The 15457-nt window shown below is 39.4% G+C and overlaps 1 protein-coding gene across 1 annotated transcript in view; it reads left to right on the top strand.

The window, feature by feature from the left end:
• The window catches only part of snrkb (SNF related kinase b), a 54183-nt gene that overhangs the window by 24523 nt on the left and 14203 nt on the right, over nucleotides 1–15457 (top strand). Inside the window, exon 3 of the mRNA XM_049483846.1 lies at nucleotides 12579–12720. Within this exon, the coding sequence (XP_049339803.1) occupies nucleotides 12579–12720 (142 nt within the window). The remainder of the gene's footprint in view (nucleotides 1–12578; nucleotides 12721–15457) is intronic.

The raw sequence follows: 15457 nt of genomic DNA, 5'->3' as shown, positions 1-15457 counted from the left end.
AATAAAATTGAGCATTGATTTATCTTGACTATTTTTTATTTCTTAAGTATTATAATGTTTTCGTGAAAGGAGGTTTCAAAGACTTAAATTAAATTTTCAGACAGTAGTAGGTACATATTTCCATTGCAGGGATTCTTCGCAGTTTTCTGTGGCCTTCTAAGTATTTATATCGATATCGAAATTATATCGTATCGACCGAAATTAAGGAATATATCGTGATATGAATTTTGGCCATATCGTCCAGCACTACATGTTACACAGGTAAAAGAATAAATTGCTTATTGATTGGGTTATTTGATTATTAATGGCTGGCTGTTAAACCCAACCCTACTCAGCCTGATGTTGTTATCCACACTGCTATACTGTCCACATTACAAGTGACTGGCTTCAAACTATTTCACATTGCCCGAGGCTGATGACACAAGTTTGCTACAGTCTTTAGCTCAACTCCAGTTAAAGGTTAAAGCTGCAAGGAAGGAGTTTCTGATAAAGTGGCCAGTCATTGTTATGTGTTTTTTAATAGTGCAAGTGTGTGTTGTTGTGTTTGAGTGTATGGCCTGTGGCCCAGTAGCCAACACACAACAGGTCAATCACCCACTGAGCTGCAGCTGGCATCGGCTACAGCGTCCGGATAAAACCACGCACCATCAGGCCAGTCACGGGTCAAGCTGCCCCATTAACCCACAGAGAGAGAGAAGGAGAGAGAGAGACAGAGAGAGAGACAGAGAGAGAGAGAGAGAGAGAGAGAGAGAGATGATGCATATCAGACACACAAGACACTGCGTTTTGTACTGTTTCATACATCATCTGTTCTAAAATCCTCTAGATTCTTTCTTCAGTGGAAGAATGAAGCAGTGAAAGTGTGTTACAGAGCTCCATTCAGTATTTTTGGGATGAGTTGTGGAACTGAGGAGGAGGTGGGGTAGAGTGGCAATCATTCAACATCCTGGGCTTACTAACTTTCTTGTCAGTCAATGCAATCAAATCCTCACAACATGTTCCAGGAGGTTTAAAACTAGATTACTGCTGTTACTGCAGTAGAGTAGTGGTTTTTACCTCTCTGGAGTAAAAATGGAGCGCCATCCATTACCTTTAGGATGAGCTAGAGTGACATAACTGCTCATCTGACATCAGTACCAGACTTTACTAATGCTCTCATTTAGGTGTAACTGCTAAAACTGAGACTTAGTCCAATCATATTAAGCTGAGCTAAAGGTGCTGTTGCCATGTGGGTCAGCCAGACCTCTTCCTGTAGTTTCCAAGTTTTTTGAAGGTGTAGGAAACAGTACTCACTTCTCTCTGGCTTCATCTGTAATTTCTAACTTTTAATTGTTAGAGTTCTCTGTGTTTCTGTGTCCTTTTCTTTATTTTTATGTTATTATGAGTATAATGTGTAATACGTGTGAATGTGCTGTTTGTTGTACACTGTTTGTACACTGGATTTTGTACCATTTCCGGTTATTGACTGGACCTGAAGAGCTTTTTTTTATTTCAAATTTTTATCCTGTTATATCCCCGATTTACAAGGTCAATGGCCCAAACCACTCATTAGGACTTCTCCTATCACCAGTGATGCCCCAATGCCAGGAGGGTGAAGACTAGCACATGCCTCCTCTGATACATGGGAAGTCAGCCACCGCCTCTTTTCAAACTGCTGCTGATTTGGCATTGCAGAGTAGCATCACAGCGCACTCGGAGGAAAGCGCAGCGACTCGGTTTCCGATACATGAGCTCACAGACTGAGCAAAATCACTCTGGGAGTGACGGGGGGAGAGAGGCCATCTACCCACCCAGAGAGAGCAACGTTAATTGTGCTCTCTCAGGGCTCTGGCAGCTGATGGCATCAAGAGATGTCTGTCTTTTAATTCCTATGTCTATGTGGTCTCTCTTGTAGCTAAATACAATCAAATTATCCTAACAGCAAATATCAAACACCTGTTGTAAAGACCCATTCCCTGCTAATACTCTTGAGTTCAGGTGAGATGCTGCAGGAAGTGTGTACAGGTGTCCACACAGTGTTGAATGTTTGGACAGGGTGTTTAATGAGAAAAGGAATGAGGGGAAAGAGGAGAGTGTTTAAGTGTGTAAACACTGTCTCAGGTTGCGGAAAAGCTGAGCTCCTGTTCATGGAGCCAGAGCACGTGCTATTGGTCCCAGGTCAGTGTCTGTCAGTGTGTGTGTGTGTGTATGTGTGTGTGTAAAATACTCATTAGCTTTGTGGCAGTAATGTGATCGGGTTATCACCTCTGTCCACTGACAAGGGTTCAGTCTCACAAACACACGTGTCTGCAGCATATACATCACCACCAAATATACCATTGTATTCAATCATTTATGCATCCTGGTGATCATTTTAATACACTTTCATGCCAAATGTTATGGGACATGGTACTAATATAGTAAGTAAGTAAGTTACAGAATTGATAACATGTGATAACCCACGACCTCGAGTGTTCTATTGCTTTTATACAACAGTTTTTTATACAAAATAAATTAAGAAAATAAATCAAAAAAGTTTAAGAAATTCAGTTTGAATATGCTTTAATATAACCTGTGCCTTCCGCCAAAAGTAGTTTTACAACAACTGTAACAGAACTGATTTTAACTACAAAACGGTGCATGGTTCATACAGACTAACACCACGAAAGTTAGCTTGAAATCAAAAATGCGATACAATGTGATACAACCTAACAAACCTTTTTCAGCAGTGCTGCTCTCTAAAGGGGAAGGGCTATTAAAAGCTAAAATGTGTTAACTATCTAACATTATTCAGCCATAATGGTTCATTATTTGACCTTATTTCTCTTCTTGTGCAGTACCTACTTGTGTTTAATGATGTCATGAAGTCCAGTGCCAAATGGAGTATGTTGGCGCTAATGCTAAGTAGGTTAGCCTGCCAACCAGCCAAAGATTCCTGGCTCATTGTGTAGCTTTACACTCCTCTGGCTGGCCTCCTTATCATTACACTCTTATCCTTGACAAATGCCATACCAACGGTCCTGAATGAGCAGTAATGAGGTTAATTAGCCCAATTACTTTGACTTGCATTAGCGTTAGCTATGGAAGAAAAATCAGACCTTCAGATCATTTCTCTGCTATTTGTTAACAAGAAATGAGAGAAATTAATGTACAGGGAAATGTGTTGCTGTGTTGCTCTATGCTCAGGTACATTGTGTGCCCAAAGTGCTTTCCCATTTATCTTGTTTCAGCAAAAGATGTTTAAGCACTGTTCTTTACTCCACCTCTCAATGGTTTTAATATTATGCCTGTTTTTTTTGCCTGATTTTTTTCAATATTTTTGGTACCAATTGTAAATTAAGTGAATCATTACCAGTCATATATAAAGTACTACAGATTCAGACTTGAGTAAAAGTATAAGTGCTCTATCAAAAAATTGACTTAAGTAGAAGTTGAAGTGTTTGAAGCTCTACACTTAAGCGGTAATACTAAAGTAATAAAAATTGTTGGTACTTAAGTGTTTCAAGTAGTTTATAGTAAAATGTAGTACTGAAGTACTGAACGTAAAAGTACTATACTGTTATTAGTGTAGTTATTACAGAAAGCAGTGGAAAGTTAGCAGTGCTAAAGGCAGAACAGGAGCAGCAAAATCTTCTCATTACATCAGCTTGATGTTCTTGATTCACAGTGACAGTGCAGAGTGTGGGTTTGGAATGATTCCATTTTTATAATTGTAATGAGTAACGATGCAGCAGACTAAAAAAATATTGGAGTAAAAGTATTAAACCCATCCAAAATATGTAGTAAATAAAAGTGGAAGTAGAAGTAAAAATAATGCAGATGCAGCAGTTTAGTACTTAAGTACAGAAGTGAAGTAAAAATAATACTCCAGTAGATACAGATACAGTATTTTAGTACTTAAGTACAGAAGTGAAGTAAAAATAATACTCCAGTAGATACAGATACAGCATTTTAGTACTTAAGTACAGTAGTGAAGTAGCTCTACTCTTTTAACTAGAGCTGTGCATTGAGCAAAACTTGTGATACAATATCATCATACAGGAGTTACGATTGAATATATCACAATATATTGTGATACTGTAAGCAAGGCTATATATAGATTGTTTAAATACAGTAAAACACTGCTATGTAGTGGGCGGGGTTTAAACACAACACAAACTGAATCACTGTCTGACATTAATATTAACATGTAAACTAATAATTCAAAATAAATACTAAATAATTGAAAATTGATACAGTATTGCGAACCTTGTGATTCTTTGATATGTAAATATGTTCTTACATCCCTTATTTTTGAAGTGTTCTGTGTGGCTGTGTAGTTTGACGAGTTGTGGCCTACATTGTGTGTGTGTGTGTGTGTGTGAGAGAGAGAGAGAGAGAGAGAGAGAGAGAGAGAGAGAGAGAGACAGAGACATTGCTGAGTTGCTGAAAGGAAGAGATGTTCTGAGAGGAGATAAGCTGGAACAGGCTGACTCATTAACACACACACACACATACTCAAACACGCACTCACTCAAACACGCACACCCACACACTCACTCTTTGTGCACATTGTTTTTTACAGATATTTATTTTGTTGTGTCCAGACAGTCACTGCACATCTCCAGGTGTGTGTAAGAGAAGGGATAGGTGTGCACACTCCTGTTAAGGTGTAATGGGTGTGTGTGTGTGTGTGTGGTAGGTGTCGTGTTTGGTATGCAGGGTTTAGTGAACACAGCTCTGATGGCTCACTGTTTCCACTCAGGCAGCCGTGTGTTTATGTAGGCTGAATCCAAAATGTTCTCGATTTATTTTTAGTATCAACACAGGCTGCCCCTCTGGGTGGGCAGTTATTTTCAGTTTGCGCTCACAGAGAGACACAATCACCAATGAAACGGCAAGAAAACGAGCATTAATAAAACATTTCACAGCTTCTACTGTACATATAGTGCTGTGCAAAAGCCAAGGACATCTAAACAGTGGGCTGTAATTAAATATTTATTCAGTGTGTTCTGCCTGGGAACACTGAGAGTCGATTACATATAAATATTCAAACACTAATACATTGCACCATAGCATCCACTTAGAAAATCCACAGGAAACATCTAGCAACATCAAAGCATCTCCCAATCAACCCTATAGCATTAACCTGAAGCAATCTAGCAATTCACGCAATCCACATGGCTGGCTATACCATAGCAACCACCTCTTTTTACCCTAGTGACTACATAGCTATTAAAGCTAATAAACTCCCCAAAACATCATACCATAACCAGACCACATGGCAATACTGTAGCACATATTTACCAACCACGTAACACCACAGCAACCATCTAGCAGCATTATAATCCATATAGTATCTACCTACCAACAACATAGCAACCACCTAGCAGCATCATAGCAACCACCCAGCAACCTCATAGCAGCCCTCTGCAGTTTCAACCTAGTGACCACATTACTGCAACACAGTAAGAGCCTAGCAAATGCACATAGGGTACCACAACCACAGGGCAGCACCCCAGCAACCACCTTAGACACCAGTAAGTAACCACTAAGAAAATAAAATCCATGGAAATCACCTGACATCACAGCAGCCACCTGGCAAATCTATAGCATTACTCTACTAATGCAGTATCAATCAGCTAGCAACTTCTTTGCAACCATGTAACACAACTATCTGTTAATACAACACTAATACAACACATATACTAACCACTTAACACCACAGCAACCATCAACAATGCAACTGCCTAGTAACATCATAGCAACCATCTAGCAACCTCATTGAAACAACCTGTCCGAATCTGGAACACAAAACAATGCAGCAACACTCTAGCACCCCAACCACCTGAGATGCTACCCACTATGGAAACCTATAGCAACCGCCTGACATCATAGCAACCACCTAGCAACCCCATTACAAGCACAACAACAATGTGTCAACAAACAGTACACAGATTGTAGATGTTTCTAATAAAGTGGCCAGTGGGAGTGTGTGTTAGTTAACAGTGGGCTTTGAGGACAGATTCTGTGTGTTGATTGATCTTCTCTCTGAGCCAATTTTCCATTCATTATTAGAATAGCCACCTCACATGGTCAGCAGAATTGGTCAGCTCTGAACTGGGATCAGCTTTTAAACATCGTTTCTCAGTGTGAGGTGAGCTAGGGCTAGCAGCCCCATCACGACCAACAATCTAATATCATATCAACCACCTTGAAAACCCCATCACAGCCACCTGGTTCACCACAGCAACCACTTGTCCGATACAGTTCCACCTTAGTGGCCATCATTGACTGGAAATGGGAATCATTTAAAAAGTGTAACCACATTGAACTACAATGAAGCCTGACCTTGAAGCCTGACCTTGCAATATGATTGGCTGAGGATTTTTTTGAGTTTTACACACACAGTTTAGGTGAATGAGAGAGAACAGTCTCTCCTCATTTGCTATTAGATGTTGGAACATAGCTTTGAGAAGGATTTGATTGCATTCAGCAGCCACGAGAGCATCAGTGAGGTCAGGTTAGTGTAAGTGTAATGGGATGGAGTGCTACAGACTAGTAGCTCTCCAGCCCAGAGGGTTGTTGAACCCAATTGCAGAACAGTTGATCTCAAAGCAAGTAAACCCAAGAAGAAAGGAAAAAATAAAAAAGAAACATATCGCTTCTCACACGGAATAGAACCCGTGTCGTCAGGGTCATGGTCCAATACACTACCGCTGCACAGGCTAGTGATTTGGGGTGTGCTTGGGAAAAAACAAGAACAGGTGTAAAACGAAAACAGTCAAAAAATGAAGTCATGCCAAGCGCAACAGAGAGACAGGGCAGGCATGTAAACAAAAGCTCTCCAGAAAAGCTTTTTTTTTTCATTATATTTCATTATAGTTACAATGCCAACCCCTGCCATAGAGTAATGTGAGTCTCCAGAGTGTTCTGTTCTATTGGCCAATGCTTTTCTATGGAGATTATACAAACTCAAAGCCGCTGACAGTGCTCATTAGGAGGGATGTCTGGATGCTTTTGTCTGCGTACTACTGGAGAAGTGGACAATGTTGATGTTGATAAGTGTCAGAGTGTGTGTGTTTTTGTGTATTTGTGTGTTTGTGTGTGTCATTAATGTGGTTTCTGGGGCATCACTAATCAGTGTGTCATGCGAGGTGGTGTGTTAAGAAGCTCAGTCATGTGTTGAATCTGACACACTGAGGACACGGTGGGGCAAGAACCCAGCCTTCAAGACACACACACACACACACACATCCATGCGTGTGACACAGTGAGAACAGAAACAGGCCCTGGAGTCTGGAGATGTTCCCATTCACACACAACTGTCACGTTATATAACCTCTACACACACACACATTAGGCTCACAACCATCCCTTGTGAGCCTGCTGTGCGTTTGTATGTGTGTGTGTGTGTGTGTGTGTGTGTGTGTGTATCTTTGTGTTTTTGGACTTACACCAGTAGTTCTAATGAATAGTGATGCCAACACACACATTAATTATTCCAGACCACAAACAACGTACTAAACACCTAAGACATGTGTTTCTAATAAAGTGGCCACTGAGTGGAAACACAAGATAGTAGGTATTTCTAATAAAGTGGCCAGTGAGTAAAAGCACGTTAGTAGATGTTTCTAATAAAGTGGCCACTTAGTCAAAGAACTGGGTAGTAGGTGTTTCTAATAAAGTGACCAGTGAGTAGAAGCACGTTAGTAGATGTTTCTAATAAAGTGACCAGTGAGTGGAAACACAAGATAGTAGGTGTTTCTAATAAAGTGGCCAGTGGGTGAAAGCACAAGATTGTAGGTGTTTCTAATAAAGTGGCCAGTGGGTGTAAGCACATATTGGTAGGTGTTTCTAATAAATTGGCCAGTAAGTAGAAGCACAATAAAGTAGGTGTTTCTAATAAAATGGCTAGTGAGTGGAAGCACAAGGTAATAGGTGTTCCTAATGAAGTGGTCACTGAGAGGAAACACAAGGTAGTAGGTGTTTCTAATAAAGTAGCCAGTGAGTGGAAGCACAAGGTAATAGGTGTTTCTAATAAAGTGGCCAGTGTGGGCTGTGGGGACAGATTGTGTGTGTGTAGATTTATCTTCTCTCTGGGCCAATTTTCCATTCATTATTAGAGTGGCCGGCTCTGAACTCGGTGGATGTTCTGTGATACGCTGAGTGAAGGCAGTCACATGGCCAGCAGAATTGGTCAGCACTGAACTGGGATCAGCTTTTAAATATCATTCCTCATTGTGAGGTGAGCTAAAGGGCCAGCAGGGCTGATCCTGGATCAGAGTAAAGGGGGTGAGATTAGATTTGCTGCGTGATGTAATGAGCCGTGAGGATTGGAAGCCTCAGCTGTTTAGACACCAAATGGTGTTGACGAACATGGACGTTACCCAACGAAGGGAGTGGAGTGTTGGGGGAAGAGAGGTTGTGATTATGAGGTGCAGATTCAGAGAATTTCCTCTCAACAACAGAGCGGAAATCTACTTTAGACACAAACACCATCTGCTGCCATATTTTATAAAGAGGGATAGAAAGAGAGAGAGAGAGAGAGAGAGAGAGAGAGAGAGAGGATGGAGGAATCTCAGAATAAGATTTGGGAGACAGAACGAGAGAGAGATCAAAAGAAAGGCAGTGAGAGAATAAGAGAGGGGGATAGAAAGAAAGAAAAAGATGATAGAATCTTATATGTCTTTTTTACTTTAATTTTTATGTGTTGTTATTGTTTTTGTTTGTTTTTTTGATCACTAATAATCATGTAAAAGCAAACTAACTATATTATATAGTTTAATTATAATCTGTTAATTCATTTATTTTTATCTTATGTTCTAATTTCTGTTTTGACTTATTATTACTAATTACATTCATGCAAATAAAGCACCACTGAACTGAACTAGAGAGAGAGAGAGAGACTAAAGAAAGAGAGTTATCTGTTATCTTTAGAGAATAATGCATTGCCCTGTAGACACTGTTTTGTGTCTATTTTTGTCTCTAACTTTATTCCAGAGATGAGAGTGAGTTATATAGACAGGGTTGGATAAAGAGATAGAGAGAGAAAGAGAAGGGGAGAGAGATACTGAAATAGAAAGTGAGAGTGGCAGAAGGGTGAAGAGAGGAGGAGAACAGAGACAGTGAAAAATAAACAGACTGATCCAACAAACGAGTGTTGCCTCAGTGACCTGAAACAGAACAAACTGGCTGCATCCAAATTGTCTCTGTCTCTCTCTCTCTCTCTCTCTCTCTCTCTCTCTCTCTCTCTCACACACACACACACACACACACACACACACTGTATACACACCTAACTTTGCTTTTTATACATCAGACATATGCCGTATATTATGAAAAGTTGCACATTATGTCCAAATGTTTGTGGACACTCCTTTTAATAAATGCATTCCACTCCTATAAGTCACATCATTGGTTACACAGATATGCAAATACACACACACACACATATATATATATATATATATATATATATATATATATATATATATATATGTATATCTGCAGATGAATATTAATTAATCTGATCAATATAGTTTAATATCATTCACAAACATTTCCATCAAAGGGGTCACAAGGGGTCATCAAAAAAAAATAAAATAAAATAAAATAATAATAATAATAATATGTCCCAATATGTAATAATATATACCATGTGATCTGTTCTCATTAAGTATATCTACTAGCATTTATTTGACTTTAATCCTGGATATATGGAGATATTTGGAGTGCATTATTAGTATCATGGCATTCTAGATCATTGACTTCTTCTAAAAATCTGATAAAATTCTTGTATTTTTTAACATCTCAGTAATCATATCATATGCAAAAATAAAATAAAATTTTCATTTATTTTCAACTGTTGCAGTAGTCTATTCAGAAAATGTATTTTTTATTCTGTGCTTTGATGCAGTATCGTTATTGCAAAAATACCATGAAATATACGTCTGTAAGTCTGTCAGCAGAAGTATTTTTTTGGTCCTGTAGGTCAGTCCTGTTTTGTCGCTTGAAAATGAATGAAAACACCCACACACACACACACACACACACACACAACACACCCTACATAACCCACCGTCTGTCATCGAATGATTGAAGCTGATTAAATATAGCACTTGTGTCCCAGAACACTGGCTAGCGGCCTTCAAATTTCCAATACAAAGATTAGCTCTGCAATGAAAGATAGAATCGTGTCAATGATCCATCAATCAGTTACATAACTACTGGGTGTAGTTGTGGGTCTTGCACGCAGGCACATGTGCTCAGTGTGTGTGTGTGTGTGTGTGTGTGTTGTTTCAGTAGGAACAGAAAGTGCAGTCAGGAGAAGAAGAGAGTTTTTGTTAGCTTTTTTTGATGCCACTGCTGGGACAACAGTTCCCTTAGTGAATACACACACACTCTCACACACACACACACACACAAATAGTGGGTATATATATTTATTTACAATCTCTGATGACCCTTTATGCAGCATACTCTCAACATACACACTCACACACTTACCCCACATTTTCCCACACTGCTCTGATGACTCTTACACAGTACCCAGGGCACACACACACACATCGTGTTCCCTCACACACTCTTGTGGTCCTTTCACACAGAGCTGCTGCTGAGTGTGAGAAAAGGGTGAGAGTTGAGCTCGTTTACCCCATACCCACAAACAGAGCAGGGTTCAGATCCACCTCTTACCCATATCTGTTCCTGTCTCTTACACTGGTCTGTGTTCCTGTGTTTTTTTTTTTTTGGTTGTTGTTTCTGCACATCTGAGTTGAACCACTGCTGAACTCCACCCTAGCACAACCATAGCTTTAAAGGGGGAAGTACACCAGCTTTTTTACCAGCAGAATTTCTTAATAATTCAGTGTTTGAGATGTTAACTGACCTTTAGAATGAGTTTGGAATTGGTTCATTGTAGAGAAATATAAGGACCTTGATTTCTTTACAGTGGTTATAAATGAAACAAGGCATAAGTTGTCATGAGTGCAACACAACTATACTGTAGACAGTCTAAAAAGTGATTTTGTGTTTTAGTCAGGAGAACTAATATTATCAAGTTGAGTGAACTTACCAGCCAGTACAACTCAATAAATTGAGTTCAGAGAACTTCAACCTGTAAACTTAAAAATGTTTGTTGAGTCAATGAAAAAAAAAAAAAAATTTGTATATATACATATTTTACATATATATATATTTTAAATAAACCAAATTCTTTAAGCCCACAATACTTTCGAAAAACTGTCAAGCTAATTAAACTACTGTTGTGTGAACAAAACTTGGTTAGGTTGAATAAACTAAAAATTGTATGTATTTACAACTTAAATGAAACCCCCAATATGTACAGTATCCTCCCTCCACTATTGACAAAATTGAACTTTTAAAAATATATATTTTAGGGACAAAATTAAGGTAAAACGGTGTCTCAGGCATCAGATGTACAGTACCAGTCCAAAGTTTAAACACACCTTTTCTCATTCAATGCATTTTAAGATTATAATTATAAATTATCTTTAAACAAAAAGTCTTAAACAAACCAGAATATGTTTTATACTGTAGATTCTTCTAAGTAGCACAGATCTGCACACTCTTGGTATTTTAATCTCAGTATCATCATGAGGGAGAGTCACCTGGAATAGTTTTCTCAGCGTCTTAAAGGAGTTCCTGGAGGTGCTGAACAATAAATAGCTGCTGCTTTTCTTCACCATCTCGGTTCATCATGTTTAGATCAAAGGGTTGTGGGGGACAAAAAAAAATCACTTTTGTTTACTTCGTGATTCCATATGTATCCCTTAATAATGTCTTTAAAATGAATCTACAATGTAAAAAGTAAATTAAAAAAAAAAAAAAAGAAAGCAATGCATGAGGCCCCACACACATATCCTGCATATTTGAACAGTATGGTTTTGCTTGTATAGGACATGGAGGTCCTGTCCTATTACATGTGGCATGCCATTGTATTAAAGACGTTGGTAAATTTAACCTTTACAAGCAGAGAGAACTGTGAAAACAAGGAGATTTTTTTTTTCTTGGACGGCAGTCTTGGAATGAAGCACTACCAAAACAAACCCTCTCACTTTTGGGAGAAGCCCAGTCTCTCTCTCTCTCTCTCTCTCTCTCTCTCTCTCTCCCTCTCTCTCTCTCTCTCCCTTTGGCCCATTCACTCTGTTCAGGATGTTCTAAAAGGGTTTCCAGGGATCTCTGGGTGCCCAGAGGAAGGAAGCCTGTAGGGGAAGGGGGAGGAAGAACAGCCTCATGGACTCAGAGAAGAATGTCACTGACACAGACTGAGGGTCTGAGGTTGCTGGAGTTCAAGTCTACGCTTCAGCTGATTGGTTGAAAGTTCGGAGTCTATTCGTGGAAAATTGAATCTGGGGTCGCGTTGGTCATTCCTTTTATTTGCCTGCTCATAATGTGTACTTATTTTTTTGATATTTTTATATGCGGTTATGTAAGGACATAGCTGGCCACAGCTGGGTTCCTTCCTGTGTTCCTGCCCACTCCTCACTTACAGCTGCTCTAATGACGCACAGAACAGTTCATGACAGATTGATGCATCAGAAACAGGAGCTGAATCACTGTCCAGTCTGATAATACGTGTGATATTTGTGTTTCAGATATCTGGTCACTGGGTGTGATCCTCTACATGCTGGTGTGCGGCCACCCGCCGTTTCAGGAGGCCAACGACAGCGAGACGCTCATCATGATCATGGACTGCAGATACACCGTCCCAGATCACGTCTCTGCAGAGTGTAAAGAGTGAGGAATATTTATTTATCTGCATTTATACACACTCACAACTTAAGATGCACACATACACTATCATAATATTGACTTTTTTTTTTTACACTGATGATCTGATTTCAATGGCACTTTTTAATATGGGGGTTACATTAGGGACCACGTGAACAGTCAGTTCTTGTACACTGAAAAAAATGATGAGTAAAATTTACTTTAAAAATGTTTCGCAACTTTCTGCATTTGCTTTTTTTAAGTAAATTTAATTTCAGATAAATTTAAGTAACTTGGATTCAAGACTTAAATGTCACACGGAGTAAATAAGTGAACTGAACTTCAGTCAATCCTTTCTTTTATTAAACTTCACTTACTTTTGCTTACAATGTTAATTATTTACAATAACTTAATTTTACTTAAACAATTTTACTTAAATAATTTATAAAACATCATATATTATAATTCATGAAATTGTATTTTTTTTCTTTTCTTTTAAAAAGAATGTATTACATGCCATCCATGTGTTGAGAGAGTGTAATATGTGTGTTTTAGCTAAAATATTTACATTTCAGGAATTATAATATATTATGTATCATTTCTCAGGACTATTTCAGCCAGACCTGGTGAGAATGATCCAATTCTTTTTGGAAGATCCTTTAGAACAGGGGTGTCCAAACTTTTTTTGTTGGGGGCCAGAAGGAGAAATATATTTGAAGTCACGGGCCACAGACTCTTGACTTACTATCTTTATCTATCTTTGACAGTGTTGTGTAAACTAAGATTTTTCAAATTGATATTTCATTTCATGATGTCTCTTAATATTAAACTCCTTAATTACGTCAACTTTTAGACTCTTTGGCCCGTTTTTCTGCACTAAAACTGCGCACCCTCTGCGCTTTTAGACTCTTTGGCCCGTTTTTTTTGCGCTAGAAATGCGCACTCTCTTCTCTTTTAGACTCTTTGGCCCGTTTTTCTGCACTAAAACTGCGCACCCTCTCCGCTTTTAGACTCTTTGGCCCATTTTTCTGCGCTAAAACTGCGCACCCTCTCCGCTTTTAGACTCTTTGGCCCATTTTTCTGCGCTAGAAATGCACACCCTCTCTGCTTTTAGACTCTTTGGCCCATTTTTCTGCGCTAGAAATGCGCACCCTCTCCGCTTTTAGACTCTTTGGCCCATTTTTCTGCGCTAGAAATGCACACCCTCTCTGCTTTTAGACTCTTTGGCCCATTTTTCTGCGCTAGAAATGCGCACTCTCTACGCTTTTACTCTCTTTGGGCAGTTTTTCTGCGCTAAAACTTCTCTCTCGCCGCTTTTAGACTCTTTGGCCCGGTTTTCTGTGCTAGAAATGCGCACCCTCCCCTCTACACAATATTAGGCACGTCGTTTTCAGGTTAGGGCTGAAATATAGTACCAGTCAAATGTTTAGACACCTTCTCATTCTCTGCAAAGAAATGAAAACTTTTTTAAAAACTTTTGACTGGTTCTGTACAGTCAACCCAAAATACATACCCCAAAGACTACCAACTACTGAGTTCTCTTATATAATACCACAATCCATGTCAAGTTCACAGCAAGACTGGATATTGTTCCCGTCCCAGCAGGAAGACACAACTGTCAAACACAAGCTCAGACACACGGCTCATCCAACACAGAGCCAATCATTCAGTCTGGAGTGATGATGAGACGCAGTGATGCCCCTTTGGCACTGAGGCTGAAAGCGGTGGAGTAAGTGAAGTGTGTAGCTGTTTTCAGGCAGTTGTCAGTATCTCAGTGTGGAATGCAGCTTGGCTAGCAGATCGCCCTGCAGGACGCTGTTTCTCAACATGCTGTCTCTCCGTCGCCCTCGCGCTAAACCTTACACTCTCTTATCAACCTTGAGCAGGAGGGACAGGCTGAAGCTGAACACACTGTACTCCTGCTGTTTACATCTGTTTGTGCCAGCCAATTACAAAACACGAGCAGGAATTGGACGAGTTAAGGCTTATTAGAGGTGATCTAGCGGCAAAGTCTCGCCATGACAAAACCGGGCTCCGATGACAAAGACGTGTTGGGCTTTTTTCTGGCTTTGGGTCGATTGATGTTGTGGTTTGATTTAGACACTTTCGGGTCAAGGCGGTCTGTCTTTTTGGTTCAGAAGAAGTGTTTTTAACAGGATTTTCCAGTTGATTTCATCTACTTTGCTCAGTGTCCTGGGAGCAGACTTATGAAAGAGCGCTTACAAAAGAAGTTGAACGAGGTCAGAAAATGATTGGTGAAGGGTCAAAGCTGTGTTCCTTTCCATTTACATTAACAATCAGCTCTTCTATGGACCTTATGAGTTCTGTGAATCTTGATGCACTCTGAAAATAGATTTTGCTAGGTTTTTACTATAGCTTTCAAGTTAAAGGAGTACATTAAAGGAGAACTCTGGTGTAAAAAAATGACTTACCTTTGGTGTTGTAAAACATGATAAAGAGTACTAACCTTTGTTGAATAGCCCACCTTCAATTTTCCTGCAGCTTTCTGAAATCCAGTAATTTTATTCTGTTTGCTCAAACATGCTTTAGAATGGATGAAATGGGGCATATTTTGCCCCTGTAGATAAATGTTACCCCTTTTTAACGGTTATCCAGCAGCTCAAAGTAGCTTCACACCACATAGGTAGAACCTGGAGAGCCCTGACATTTAAAACGAGGCAATAATAACTTTAAAAGCACATGAGGCGAGGAGATTATTAGGTTATGCTACAGGTTATAAACAGTGTTTTTAAACAGTTAGCTT

Source organism: Astyanax mexicanus, chromosome 10 (assembly GCF_023375975.1).
Source record: "Astyanax mexicanus isolate ESR-SI-001 chromosome 10, AstMex3_surface, whole genome shotgun sequence".
Lineage (NCBI taxonomy): Eukaryota > Metazoa > Chordata > Actinopteri > Characiformes > Acestrorhamphidae > Astyanax > Astyanax mexicanus.
The sequence above is the reverse complement of the archived record's forward strand: the minus strand, read 5'-3'. Positions and strand labels throughout refer to the sequence as shown.